This window comes from Notamacropus eugenii, chromosome 7, assembly GCF_028372415.1.
Source record: "Notamacropus eugenii isolate mMacEug1 chromosome 7, mMacEug1.pri_v2, whole genome shotgun sequence".
Classification (NCBI taxonomy): domain Eukaryota; kingdom Metazoa; phylum Chordata; class Mammalia; order Diprotodontia; family Macropodidae; genus Notamacropus; species Notamacropus eugenii.
This window is the reverse complement of record NC_092878.1, coordinates 81,286,161-81,301,741: the sequence shown is the minus strand read 5'-3', so window position 1 is coordinate 81,301,741 and position 15,581 is coordinate 81,286,161. Positions and strand designations below refer to the sequence as shown.

The 15,581-nt window shown below is 37.0% G+C and overlaps 1 protein-coding gene across 4 annotated transcripts in view; it reads left to right on the top strand.

Annotated features, from left to right (window-relative positions):
- Window positions 1–15,581, top strand: part of LOC140514131 (probable ATP-dependent RNA helicase DDX60) — a 167,240-nt gene that overhangs the window by 42,931 nt on the left and 108,728 nt on the right. For all 4 annotated transcript variants that reach the window (XR_011970448.1, XM_072624208.1, XM_072624207.1 and 1 more), the window contains exons 11-15: window positions 425–580; window positions 5,767–5,869; window positions 6,490–6,605; window positions 8,472–8,629; window positions 10,077–10,329. Coding sequence is in view for 3 of the 4 variants with exons in the window: in XM_072624208.1 (XP_072480309.1) it covers window positions 425–580; window positions 5,767–5,869; window positions 6,490–6,605; window positions 8,472–8,629; window positions 10,077–10,329 (786 nt within the window). In the remaining variant the exon portion in view is untranslated. The remainder of the gene's footprint in view (window positions 1–424; window positions 581–5,766; window positions 5,870–6,489; window positions 6,606–8,471; window positions 8,630–10,076; window positions 10,330–15,581) is intronic.

Below are 15,581 nucleotides of genomic sequence, written 5' to 3'. Positions count from 1 at the left end.
CCAATACATTGGCCATTTCTGATAGCTTATGAGTATATGCAACAATCTGTACCCATAGTTTGCAATGAATGGATTATAAGAACAAGAAATTAAAATTCAGTTTCTCATCTCTTCCCTGAAGTCAAACCTAATTATTCAAAATCCATAGAAAAACATTCTCTCTCTCTCTCTCTCTCTCTCTCTCTCTCTCTCTCTCTCTCTCTCTCTCTCTCCCTCCCTCTCTCTCTCTCTCTCCCTCTCTCCCTCCCCCTCCCTCCTCTAGCTGTTTCTCCTTTCCACTTAATAATTCTTTATATTGTTTTCCTATCTCTGCTTATTTTCACTCTTTATAATCATTTCTTCTGTTTCTCCAAATTCATCAAATTCAATGTTACTTATGGCACAGATGACACCCATGTCCTAAAATTTGTTTTTGGTTGTATAGGTTTACATTTGGATTTGGGAAAAGCCATTGAGGAAGATTATAAAGACTTGTGGAGTGCTGTGTCACATCTGGTAAAAGAATTTCAAGTAAGGCCACCATTTCCTCTCCGAGTTACAACCCAACTTTTCCTTCAAAACAAAAATTCACCAGTTAAAGGTAATATGCCCCCAAAGTAAGTATAAACAATCTAGTGCTGGAAATGTTCTGGAAACAGTATCTTAACCTATATACACAATCAGACTTGTTTTTAATCCCCATTGTTAATCTTTTAAGTAAATTTTACTTAATATCATTAACGTGACAAAAAGACCTTGGAAACTTACAGTGCAATTTATGTTGTGCAAGCCATAGGTTTCTAGTTAGTAAACCCTTTGGGAGGGGAAACCAAGTTTTAAAATATCCTATTTTCTTCCCTCAAGCACTCTCCTTTGCACATAGAAGGTGTTTATGCCCCAAAGCTTTAATGTCCTCCCTTCCTCTTCCAATATTGTTTCAAATGTCCTTTACTTATATTTTATATTTCATCCATGCACGTTATATTTCCCAAGTAGAATATAATTTCCGGAGGGCAGGAACTGGGTTGTTTCTGTCTTTGCATCCCCAGTGCCTCAATAATCCTTTGCACTAAGTGATTAAAAGAAACTTATTGAATTGAATTGGTACATGGTTTTTGTTGAGTGAGAAAATGGTTTGTTGAAGTCTACCAGGAGCATAGCCATATTTTTTGGAGGTTTTTTCTACTGCTTGCTCTTGTACTAATGAAAGAAATAACTCCATTACTTTTTCTTATGTCAGAATAATTCTATTGTAAATGAACTGACAAAGACTATATAGACATATAATCAATAAATATTACAGGCATAGAAAAAAATGAAGCCAAATTAGCTGTAATGAGAATAAAACAATTAGCTTCCATGAAATCCCTTTTGTTTCATTTTTTTTTCTGGAGATCTGAATATATGGGTGAATTGAGTGTATTTTTGCTATAGGAGAATATTAATCTCTTGCTGATTAAGATCATGAATGAGAAGCAATCAGTTTATGACTAGCTATTCTGGCAAATGCAGTAAAAAGTTGCATGAGACTTTGGTGTGAGTATTTTTAAAAAAAATTTTATTTAAGTTTTCAATATTCATTTCCACAAAATTTTGAGTTCCAAATTTTCTCCCCATTTCTCCCCTCTCTCCACCCCAAAACTTTGAGCATTCTAATTACCCCTATCACCAATCTGCCTTCCCTTCTAACATCTCTCCCTTTCCTCATCCCCATCTTCTCTTTTGTCCTATAGTGCAAGATAAATTTCTATGTCCCATTACCTGTATTTCTTATTTCCTAGTTGTATGCAAGAACAACACTCAACAGTTGTTCCTAAAACTTTGAGTTCCAACTTCTCTTTCTCACTCTCTCCCCACCCATCCCCGTTGGGAAGGCAAGCAATACAATATAGGCCATATCTGGGTAGTTTTGCAAAAGACTTCCATAATAGTCGTGTTGTGTAAGACTAACTATATTTCCCTCCATCCTATCCTGCCCCCCCATTTATTCTATTCTCTCTTTTGACCTTGTCCCTCCCCAAGAGTGTTGACTTCTAATTGCTCCCTCCTCCCACTGCCCTCCCTTCCATCATTCCCCCCACCCTGCTTATCCCCTTCTCCCCCACTTTCCTGTATTGTAAGATAGGTTTTCATACCAAAATGAGTGTGCATTTTATTCCTTCCTTTGGTCGATTGTGATGAGAGTAAGTTTCATGTTTTTCTCTCACCTCCCCCCTTTTCCCCTCCACTGAAAAGTCTTTTACTTGCCTCTTTTATGAGAGATAATTTGCCCCATTCCATTTCTCCCTTTCTCCTCCCAATATATTCCTCTTTCATTCTTTAATTTCATATTTTTAATATATGATCCCATACTGTTCAACTCACCCTGTGCTCTCTGTCTCTCTCTCTGTGTGTGCGCATGCACACATGTGTGTGTGCATGTGTGTGTGTGCATAATCCCACCAACTACCCAGATACTGAAAAAAGTTTCAAGAGTTACAAATATTGTCTTTCTATGTAGGAATGTAAATAGTTCAAACTTTAGTAAGTCCCTTATGACTTCTCTTTGCTGTTTACTTTTCCATGCTTCTCTTGATTCTTGTGTTTGAAAGTTAAATTTTCTTTTCAGCTCTGGTCTTTTCATCAAGAATGTTTGAAAGTCCTCTATTTCATTGAAAGACCATTTTTTCCCCTGAAGTATTATACTCAGTTTTGTTGAGTAGGTGATTCTTGGTTTTAGTCCTAGTTCCTTTGACTTCTGTGTCCAGGGCTTTCTACACTAATTTAAATATCCCAGACTCCTTTTACTTATTTAAATGTCCCGGGCTCTCTAAGCTAATCCTCCCTCCCTGGGGCTTCGCTTGGAATCTTACCTCAAGGTCCTCAGGTGTCCCTGGCCCCTCCTGTGGGGGAGGGGAATAACTAGACAGAACACCCGAGTTGGCAGCTGCACACACTTTAATGGCTACATCACTCTCTCCAAGATCCCCCCAATGCCCCAGTATATCTTTAGGCACCCGAGCTCCTCCCATGTTCCTCCCCATAGGTGGAGCCTATCCTGTTACTGAGGCATTCCCAGTACCTCGTAGCTTACTAGACCAGCTAGCGTGTCATGTAAGCAGGTTAGCACCTCCAGGTGTCTCAACTTTCCATACAGGAGGCCACAGTCCAGAGCTGGGCCCTAACACTTCTGGAATATCATATTCCACTCCCTTCGATCCCTTAATGTAGAAGTGGCTAGATCTTGTGTTATCCTGATTGTATTTCCACAATACTCAAATTGTTTCTTTCTAGCTGCTTGCAATATTTTCTCCTTGACCTGGGAACACTGGAATTTGGCTACAATGTTCCTAGGAGTTTCTTTTTTTTTTTTTGATCTCTTTCAAGAGGTGATTGATGGATTCTGTCAATATTTATTTTGCCCCCTGGTTCTAGAATATCAGGGCAGTTTTCCTTGATAATTTCATGAAAAGTGATGTCTAAGCTCTTTTTTTGATCATGGCTTTCAGATAGTCCCATAATTTTTAAATTGTCTCTCCTGGATCTATTTTCCAGGTCAGTTGTTTTTCCAGTGAGATATTTCACATTATCTTCCATTTTGTCATTCTTTTGGTTTAGTTTTGTGATTTCTTGGTTTCTCATAAAGTCATTAGCCTCCATCTGTTCCATTCTAATTTTTAAAGAACTATTTTCTTCAGTGAGCTTTTGAGCCTCCTTTTCCATTGGGCTCATTCTGCTTTTGAAAGCATTCTTTTCCTCATTGGTTTTTTGAACCTCTTTTGCCAATTGAGTTAGCCTATTCTTAAAGATGTTATTTTCTTCAGCATTTTTTGGGTATCCTTTAGCAAGCTGTTGACCTGCTTTTCATGATTTTCTTGCATCTCTCTCTCTTTTCTCTTCCCAATTTTTCCTCCATCTCTCTTACTTGATTTTCAAAATCCTTTTTTAAGTCTTCCATGGCCTGAGCCCATTGAATATTTATTTTGAATGTTTGAGATAGAGAAGCCTTGACTTTTATGTCTTTCCCTGATGGTAAGCATTGTTCTTCCTCCTCAGAAAGGATGGGAGGAGATATCTGTTCACCAAGAAAGTAACCTTCTATAGTCTTATTTTTTCCCCCTTTTTTTGGGCATTTTCCCAACCAGTTACTTGACTTTTGGGTCCTTTTTCAAGAGGAGGGTATATTCTGGGGGTCTGTAACATCTCAGTTCCTTCAAGGTAGTACAATCAAGTGTGTACACTGGTCTGGGAGCAAGCAGAAATTTTTGTGCCCAGAATCTGAGTATTAGAGTTTTGTCTTCACAGCCACCTTGCCTCCAGTTCAGCCAAGTTCACTGCAGGCTGAGATTCAGATAAGCTGCAGGAACAGGGCCATCATTCAGTGTGAGATAAAGATCAACTGCTCAAATCCCTCAGGAGTATTAGGTAGGGGCAGAGCTTCTACACAGGGCTGAGGTAAGAGTCAGCTGCTCAGTGCCCCCAGTGGTTTTATGATCCAAAAATGGATGCAGGCTGCTGTAGGGGCTGCTGTGGAAGCTGCTGCCACCCACTCGATGTGGCTACTGTGGCCACTGCCTGAGGCCAGAGCTATGGGAAGACCCTTCTCCCTTCTTGGCCAGTGGAAAAACCCCTGTCACTCACCCTTGGAGCCTGTGAGTTGAGGGATCTGCAAACTGCTGTTACTGCAACTGGGGATTCCACCCCTGAGGCCTGCTCTCTGGGCTCCGCTCTGGGTCCTGTGCATCAGATGTTTCCTGTTGGCCTTTCAGGTCACCCTGGGCTGGAAATCTCCTCCACTCTGTTGTTCTGTGGCTTCTGCTGCTTGAGAATTTGTTGAGAGTCTTTCTTTACAGGTATTTTATGGGTTGTGGGGGAAGAGTTAGTATATGTGCTGCTTTCTACTCTGACATCTTGACTCCACCCCTGTGAGTTTTTAAAAAGCTTTTACAGAGATATTATGTGGAAGCCTTGGCTGAGAACCATAAGGACTACTTAGAAACCAAATAGTCCAACCACCTCATTTTTCAGATGAAGAAGCAGATACTCCAGACTAAGTGACTAGTCTAATCCTGTTTGACATTCAGAGCTTTTTGCTACCTGCCCCCTTCCTATCATTCCAATCTACTTACACCCTACTTCCATGAAGTCCCTCATCTTCAAATCTAGGATACAATGACACTGGCCTCCTTTCTATTTCTTACACAAGACATTCTCTTGGCATTTCCATTGGATATCCCTCATGTCAAGAATACTCTTTCTTCATTTCTGTTTCCTTGTAAGTTCCAATTATAATCCAGGTTCTACAAGAAGCGTTCCCCCTAAATGCTCATCTCTTCCTTCTACTGGTTATCTCTAATGCATACTGAATATATCTTGTATGTATATACTTTTCATACTGTCTCCCTCATTATACTGTAAGATCTTTGAGACTGAGGAACTAACTGCCTTTTGCCTTTCTTTATATAGCCACTTCCTGGCACAGTACTTGACATGTGGTAGGCTCCTAATAAGGCTTATTGACTGACTAATGAGAGAGTAGCTTAGTTGGGGCTAAATATGAAGTCATCTGACTTCACAAGTTACTTAATCACTCAGCTTTAATCTGCTGGAAAATTGGGATAATAATAGTACTTATCTCACAGGATTGCTGCGAGGATCAAATGAAATAACATAGGTAAAGAACTTTGCGAACCTTAAAGTGCTAAATGAATTCTACTTATTATTATGTAGTACTGTTCTTTTGACCTTACCATATTGAATATTTGTTCATATCATATTTGTTTGTTTTTTTTCCTCATCTCTAAAAAGAGTGTCAGAAAATGATGCATAATTTGGGCTTTGTTCCAGTGACATCACCAATAGTTAAGAAGTTTGTGGGAGACATCCTGGATCAGGTGCCTTTTCTATGCAGGTAAGAGACTTAATGTCACACTTTCTAGAGGGATGTGCCTATAGTAGTTACCTATATAAATACTTCTTCAATTAATGGCTGACTTTCCTGTTTCCTTCAGTGAATATGAATGTTTGTTCCCCGTGCCTGGAACAGTCTCCCTCTCCCACTCTGAGTACTGCTCTCCCTGGCTTCCTTTAAATCCCAACTAAAATTCCATATTCTACAATCATGAAGCCTTCCTTAAACCTTCTTAATTCAAGGTCTTTTCCTCTTTTACTTATTTGCTATTTATCTTGTATATAGTTTGTTTCATATACATTGGTTTGCATGTTTTTTCCCCTTTAGATTGTAAGTTCCTTGAGGGCAAGGACTGTGCTTTGCCTCTTTTTCTATCCTCAGAGTTTCATGCCTGGCAGATAGTAGGCACTTGATAAATGTTTATTGAATTGAATTGGATAAGAATAAATGAGATATGAGCATTTCTACATGGAAATGCTTGTGATCTCCTTGCTTATGGTCTTAGAATGACATGCCTTCAGATGTATCTGTGTCCATTCTACTAAAATGCTACAATACTTCAGAGATCATTGTATTCTGGGGGCATGTCGTTAACCTTTTATGCACTTGATATCTCCTAGTGATAATCCAGTTGTTCCTTCCCTGTTCAAGTATAAGGAGTTTCATGAACTTGTGCACTGGCATTCTCATAAGCCTCTCAGTGACCATTATGAGAGGACAAAGACTTCTACAGAAGGTGAGCTATGTGGCTTTATTGAAATAAATTAAGCTAAATTGCCTTTGGTGTGGCATGGAGATGCAAAGGGTTTATTTCAATACTAATACAATTGTGATTCTGAAGGTGAATGATATGCTTTGCTAAATTGTGCTAATTCCCCTACTCAGAAAATTCCAGATATTCCTGATTGTCTCTAATAGCAAATACAAATCCCTTTCTTTGGAATTTAAAGTCCTCACAATTTGGCCTCAATGTATATTTACAATCTTTAACAGACATTACTCCTTATCATATAATCTGCTGTTTAGTCAAATTGGCTTTCTGACTGCTTCTCATACACAACTGAATTCACACAGCCTGTTTCCATGTGTGGTATGCTCTCCATCCTCACCTTTGTCTTTTGGAATCTCTGGTTTCCTTTAAGACTCAACTGAAGATCCATTTTTTATATAAATATACATACACAGATATATACACACAAATACATATATGCATACATACACATTTATATATATCTTATTCCCCTGATAACAACGTAAGTTCCTTGAATATGTGAATCATTTCACTTTTGTGTTGTAACCGCTATGCCTAAGTACCCACAGTAGGTACCTAATAAATGATCGTGGATTGATTGTGGAAAGTACATGCCCTTTCAACATGGCTGCGGATGCATATGTGTTCATTATTCTGAATACAGATAAAATGTGAAAAGGGACCTTGGAGATTATCTTATCCAGTTCCCTTATTTTTATACTTGAAATTGAGCTCCAAAGAAAAGAAATAACTTTCCTAACGTCACAAAGTCAGCAAGTGGCAAAGTTGAGGTTAAATCCCAAATCCTGGTTAAAACTCAAAAGCCAGGGTACTTTACATTGTATAATGTTGATTTGTTGAACACTGGTGTAAAGATATCTATTTTCTTTGCATAAAATACTTGTGATACAGAAAATATCTAGAATATGTTAGAGACAATTACAACTGGATGACTGATATGATATGGTCTAATACCATGGTGATAGAAAACACATTTTATTTCATTTTGGAGAGTCTAGGTTTGCATTCTGGTCTCCCCACTGGGCTCAGTTTCTTCCCTCTGCAACATAAGGATGTGGGAAATCTGCAAGGTCCTTTCCTGTCATATAATCTACGAAATTGGCCCTCCGAGTCTGATTAAAACCTTGTAGTCTAACAATCAAACACAGTCTAGCAAATGTATCACTTATGCAGCAGATTATATTATTAGTAGAGGGAGATGGGGTGGTATAGTGAGTCAATGAAAAGCTCTAGAATCTGGGGTTCACATCCTTCTCCCTTTTTCTGATATTTACAATCTGGTGTACCTTGGGGAAGTTGCTTAACCTTTCTGGATATCAGTTCCTAACTGTAAAAAGAGAGGGTTGGATTTGATGACCACTGAGATTGCTTCCAGGTCTAGAGCCGTGATCTTAAGACTAGGTAGTTTATTACGGGTGAAATGGAGAGAAGTAATTATATTTTGTTTATATCCTTACCTCTCCTTATAAGATCATATATCTAGAACTAGATGGGATCTCAGAAACCACTGACCCTTTCCTACCTCATTTTAAAGGTGATGAAACAGTCCAAAGGAAGCTGTTGCCTGAAATCAAGCAGGTAACTAACTAGCTTTATTAACAAGCATTTACATGAACCTAAAACACCCTCATTAACTGAGAGAATCTGGTAGTTATGGTTGTCAATCTATAATTTATTTATAGATTATTATTTGTAAAATGAAAAAAAAGCCCCACTATATATATATATGTGTGTGTAGGAGAAAGAAGGTATGTTGGAGAAAGGTTCTTGTTAAAACACACGTTAGTAGATTAATAAATAATGTATTTTGTCTTAAATCTCTTTTTAAAGGAAAATCCAAAGAAGTTCTCAGATCAATACAAAAGTTACAGACTTTTCAACAACGTTTTGGAAGCAATTTAGAAGGCACTACTTCCAAAATCATTGTAACTCAATCTGTTGAGGCAAAGAAAGATTTTGTTCCAGCAAAGAAGAACAAAAAATCACATGTATGAATTATAAAATCATTTTCTTTAATGCTTATCTATGTTATACCTTTTAAGTGTTTTTCTTTTTGACCCTTATCCAGTGTTCCTCTTTGTGTTTTGTTTGTCCACAATTTTCTTTCTTAGATAGGGTGAAAATTGCCTTGTTAATGTTTTACTTCTTTGAAAGTCTAGTTGCATTCTAAGATAAATTTAACACCTTGAAAATTTGGGGATTGAGCAATTAAGGGACTAGATTAAAAAATGTAGCTGTAACTAAGGTTAAAGAAATTGTTAGTTTTCCTTATGTTATTTTTATCTAGAATCAGAAGGGTGGGAACTTCCTTTAGCCACTGAAGATTTCAATCTGTTGACAACTTTTGATAAATCTTAAAGAGTTACTTGAGGACAAGAGAGGTTATTTGCTTGCCCAGTGAGATATAGTTAGTATTAGAGGCAGGGTGTAACACTATTTTTCTGACTCTAGCTCTATGTCATTAAGTTTGATATAGCATGTTGTTTTATATATTAATGACAGATTATCTCATCACAAAATAGGACAAAAATGGCTACTAGCAGCCTAGTTATAAAATGATATTTATTAACTGTCTAAATGGTTTAGGATTCTTAACAGTTGCCACCTTATATTTTCCCTCACTTCACCACAGCTGAATTGGAAGGACACATGGGAATCAGTGTCATTTTTAGCCTTTGTTTCATGGGCTAAGCACAGTTAAGGCATTAATTGTTGAAGGCCAAGCTATTGGTGAAGATGCCTGTTGATTGATTGATAAAGAGATAGTTTTGTTGATAGGAGGTCTAGCAAAAGCGAGATGGTTCAGATTTGTGCTGGACTTGCTTATCCTGGATCTGTGATAGTGGTGGTTGCAAGCCTGACAGTAGGAGCAAAGAAGACAGATGCTAGGGAATGCTCAAGGAATGGAGAATAATAGGGTAAGAATGGAAAACAAGACAAATATATAGTTGAAAGATGGCCATGGAATGCAGGCTGAGCCAGGACACAAATGATATAATTGGTAATGGCTTTCTTTCTCATTTTACAGATAAGGAAACTATGGCAAACATAAATTAAGTGACTTGCCTAGGGTCATAGCTAGTAAGTGTCTGAGGTCAAATTTGAACTCAGGTTTTCCTGACCCCAGATCTGGTGCTCTATCCCCTGTGCTATCAGCTATCCTTAGAATCCCTAGTTTCCCTTAAAAGTCAGTTGAAACTCCACCTTTCATAAGAGGTCTTTTCTGATTCTGCCAGCTGCTAGTTTCTTCCACTTTAAGATTATCATGTATTTGTTTTTTACATTTATATATTATCTCTACAATGGAATGCATGCTCACTGAGGGCAAGGACTATTTTCCTTTTTTTTTTTATTGTATCCCCAGTGACTAGCATTGTGTGTGACACATATAGGCTCTTAATTAACTTATTAATTTATTGAATGATTTCTTGATAGGAGAGTAAAGCTGACATCATTATCAAAGAAAACAGCAATCGACTCCTTGCCAAAGAGGAGCAGAAAGAAAGTGAGCGATGGAAAAACCTCTCATCTTCTATTGAAGGGGAAATGAAAGAGAATTTTCATTCTGGAATAACAAAACTGGAAGATTTTCTGAAGTCTTGTAAAAGCAACTCTGTGAAATTTAGTGTGGAAATGATAGGCCTGAATGCCAGCTTAAATGCATGGAGAGAACACTGCCAAGGTGAAGGTATGTAACTTTCCATTTTCTAATACTATGCATTTGTAGACAGTATATACATGTGAGACCATAGCAAATATTTGAACATGAGTAAAAAGCAATGTTAAAATTTTGGTTCTACTCCTTTTTTCAGCAACTCATTGTCACGATATCACAAAATTTCATTGCTGGAAGGGTCATCAGTGGCCATTTCATCCAACTTATAGTTGTGAAAGAATCCTCTACATTAATAGTTCTCATATTTTTTGGTCTCAGGATTTCCTTACTCAGGACCTCAAAAAACTTTTGTTTATCTGGGTTGTATCTTATTGATATTTACTACACTAGAAATTAAAACTGATATATTTTATAACTTTGCATTAATTCATTAATAATAATTAACCTGTTACACATAGAATTTTTAAATGAAAATTACTATATATCCCCCTCCAAAAATTAGTGAGAAGAGTGGCAATGTTTTCCATATTTTTTTAAAAAATATTTTTAATGCTTGGTTTAGTAGAAGTTAACTGCTTTCTCATGCCTTTTTTCTGCAATCTGTTTTGGTTGAAGAATTTTAAGAAAATCTGGCCTTTCTCAGATATGCATTTGGAAAGGGCAGAATATTGTAATAAGCAAACAATGTATTGGTATTGTTATGAATGAAATTTTGACCTTCATACCTTTCAAAAGGGTCTTCAGAATCTCATTGGGTCCAGGGACCACACTTTGCTCTACAACATGCCCATTAAATAGTCATCCATTTTTCCTTGAGATTTTCAAGAGAAGGAGATCCCTTACCTCCCATCAGAGTTAGCCCATTCTAACTTTGGAATAGGCAGCTATAATAGTTATAAAGTTCTCCTTACCATACATTGTCTGCATTGGCTTCTTTGTAACTTCCACCCATTTTTCAAATTTCTCTCCTGTGGGACCAAGTAGAGTAATCTCTCTTGTAATCTTTCTTGCACATGGCAGCCCTTTACATATTTGAAGACAGTTATTCCATCTTTAGGTTTTCTTTTCTCTAGGCTAAGTATCCACAAGTCCCCCAAAGAAGTCTCTGAACTTTTGTGAGTGAAATTCTCAAGGCCTTCTACTATCTTAGCTGTCCTCTAGATTCTCACTTGTATATCAATGCTATTCCTACAATGTAGCACCTAGAACTGAACACCATAATCCAAATAAGTTTGACCATAACAGTAGTATTTCCATAGTCATAGCATCATAGGACCAGAGATCTATAACTCTAAGAGGTCTCAGAAGCTGCCTGTCCCAATCCCTTCATTTCACAACTTAGAATACTGAGGCATAGAGAAGCTAGTTGATTTTCTCAATATAGGAAATAAGAGTGGGATTCAATAAAACTTTATGATGCCAAATTCAGTACTCTTCCCATGGCAATTATTGTTAGCTGTAACTCAATTGAGACACTCTATCTTTTGATTCTCAGCATTTTCTCTGGCTGTGCTCCATGCCATGGCATGGTCTCTTTCTTAATTTCATTTCATTTCTGCCTTTGGGTTTTCCTGGCTTACTTCAAATCCCAGCTAAAATCTTATCATTTATAGGAAGCCCTTTCCAATCTCCTTTAATGTTAATATCTTCCCTCTGCTGATTATTTCCTATTTATCACATATATACACACACATATGATATATATGTATATATACACACATATATATATATACTTTTTGCATAGCTGTTTTCATATTATCTCATCTGTTCTATGGCAAGGGGACTGCCTTCTGCCTTTCTTTACATTTATAGAACTTAGCACAGTGCTTTGCACATAGTAGGTATTTAATTAATCCTCATTCACTAAGTGACTCTTCATGTGGCTTAACATTGCATCATTTGCAAATTGAGTTCATAGTTCAATGTCCACCCACCTCCAACCCTTGTCCTGTACTTGTGAAGGTATTTTTATTTGACTCGTTATACATTTGCATAATACTTCATATTTATCCTAACTAAAATTCATTGTATTGGATTTTACATGTTAAGAATTTTTTTGAATCCTGGTTGTGATCTTACATCTTAGCTATCCCTACCACCTTTGCATCATTTGTAAATTTGATGATTATTCCATAAATGTCTTGTCCAAGTCATAAACTATGAGTCTTGTGAGGACATAGAATTTTTTTTTTTTGCATTTCTATGTATCACAGTTCTAAGCATGATGACTACCACATAGTAGGTGCTTAATAGATGCTTGGTGGGTGACTATTAATGGAGTTGATGAAAATATGAACCAAGAGAGGACCAACCAGAGATTCCTTGGGGATGCTCTGTTACAGACTTTCTTCAAATTGGCTTATGACCCTTAGTATTACTTCAGTGCCTGCTATTCAAGTAACTCCAAATCTATATCTGTATTGTCCTCCACCCCACATCTACATCTTTTCCACAAGATTAGTATGAGAGTATCAAATACTTTGTTAAAATCTACCATGTTTACTTTATCTAGTTGATGGGTTACCCTGCCAAAAAGGAAGTAAGATTGAGTTTGTCATAATCTGTTCCTGATGAAGTAATACAAAATCTTTGTGATCACTGCTTCCTTTTCTAGATGGCAGCTGACCATCTCTTTAATAATACATTCTAAACTTTTATCAGTAATTGAAGTCAAATTCAGTGACCTTTTGGTTTTAGACTCTCTTTTCCTTTTTGAAAATCTAATTAAAAAATGATGCCTTCATGATCCTTCATGTTTGCCATCATTTGAAACTTGTTTCACCCTATTTACACCTGCCACCTATCTTTCCATTATCCTTTATTAAATATGGCTCTAACAAGATCATGGTGTTGTGATATTTGATGCCATAAGGATATTGAGGTCATCACATTCACCCTCTTTATTGAAGGATAGGTGAATGGGCTGGAGTAAGCAGAGTCAAGATGGCAGAAAAAAGACAAGAAGTTGCCTGAGCTCTCCCCAGGTTCCTTTGAAACAACTTTAAATAGAACATCAAAATGAATTCAGGAGCAACAGAACTCAAAAAGGATGGAATGAAATAATTTTCCAACCCAACATAGCTTGGAAGGAAAGGTTTTTCTCGCTTGGGTAAAAGGAGAGTGTAGAGGAGAGCAGGCAATATCCAGGCAAGCCAGTGGGAAGCCCCTAGTCCCAGCACAGATTAGCAATCAAGACTCTGCAGTCTTGGCTCAGCAGGCCCAGAGGCACAACAGATTAGCTAGGATACCTCCTGCCCTGGCTTGAGTTGCTAGCCCTGGAGGCCTCAGTGCAACAGGCAGGATTAGTCTAAGTGACTTAAGCACAGAAGGTGAACTCCCAGCCCAGAGGGCCTGATGCAGCACATTTAGTTTGGTATGATCTGTTTTTGATGAAGCAATGCAGTCTTTGTGATCACTTTTTCTTTTTCTAGATGGCAGCGGACTATCTCTTTAATAGTACATTCTAGACTTTTATCTTTAATTGACATCAAATTCAGTGACTTCAATGACAGCCCTTGTGGTGTCCAAGGAGTATAGCTTAATTTTAAAAGTCATGAAATAGATTGTAAAATGAGCAAAAAACACCATAGAAAGCTACTATGGTGACAGGGAAGATTAAAACACAAACTCAGAAGAGGACAACAATGTTAAAATGCTTACATGCAAAGCTAAAAATCTAAATATGAATTGGCCTCAATTCCAAAAAGCCTTCCTGGAAGAGCTCAAAAAGGATTTTTAGAATCAAATGAGAGGTGAAAGTAAAATTCAGAAAAGATATGAGAAAAAGAGTCAACAGCTTTGTAAAAGAAGCACCAAAATTCATAGAAGAAAACAACTCCATAAAAAGTAAAATTGGACAAATATAAAAGGCGGTACAAAATTGCAATAAAAAACAATTCCTTAAAAATTAGAATTGAAGAAATAGAAGTAAATTACTCTATTAGATGTTAAGAATCAATAAAACAAAATCAAAAGAAGAAAACGTAAAATGCCTCTTTGGAAAAACAACTAATTTGGAAAATAGATCCAGGAGAGATAATTTAAGATTTATTGGACTACCCAAAAACCATGATCAAAAAAAGAGCCCAGACATCATCTTTCAAGAAATTATCAAGGAAAATTGCCTTGATATCATAGAACCAGGGATAAAATAGTAATTGAAAGAATCCACCAATCACCTCCTGAAACAGATCTCAAAATAAAAACACCAGTAAAATACCACAAGCAGCCAGAAAGAAACAATTCAAATATCGCGAATTCACAAGCAGGATTACATAGGATTTAGCAGCTTTTTAGGGCTTGGAATAAGACATTCTGGAAGGCAAAGGAGTTTGTATTACAACCAAGAATCAACTCCCCAGCAAAACTGAACATAATCTTTCAGGGGGAAAGATGGACATTCAATGAAATAGGGGACTTTAAACATTCCTGATGAAAAGACCAGAGCTTAACAGAAATTTCAGTTTTCAAACACAAGACTAATGAGAAGCATATATAGGTAAATTGAAAAGAAAAAAACCAACAACATGTTACTCAAAAAGGTTAACCTGGTTACATCCCTACACAGGAAGATGATACTTGTAACTCTTAAGTATTGTATCTCTATTAGGGCTGTTAGAAAGAGTATCAATAGACAGAGGGTATTAAATTATGTTGATTTTGATGGGATGGCATGAAAAAAGTTAAGGGTTAGAACAGGGATTCGTTGGGAGAACTGGGAAGGGGGAGGCAGAATGGGATAAATTATATCACATGAAGAGGTGCCAAAATCTATTAAGGTGGAGAGAAAAAAAAGGTGTGTGAGCATTATTTGAATCTTACTCTCATTGGATTTGGCTCAAAGAAGGAATAACATAAACACTCAGTTGGATATAGGAATCTATCATACCTTATAGGGAAGTAGGAGGGGAAAGGGACAAGAAAATGGGGGGTCTGATAGAAGGGGGCAAGTTGAGGGAGGTGGTGATCAAAAGCAAAACCCAGGTAAAGGGTCATAGGTTAAAGAAAAAAAGAAGAAAAATATAAATGGGAAAAATAGGACAGAGGGAAATATGTAGTACTCATAACTGTGAATATGAATGGAATGAATATTCAAATAAAATAGAAGTGTAAGCAGAGTGGATAAAAGGCCAGATTCCTAAAACTTGTTGTATACAAGAAATACATCTGAAGGAGAGAGGCACATACAGAGTAGAGATAAAAGACTGAAGCAGAATATATATGCTTCAGCTCAAGTAAAAAACAAAAAAAGCACAAATTACAAACCTGATCTCAGACAAAGCAAAAGCAAAAATGGGTCTAATTAAAAGAGATAAAGAAGGAAA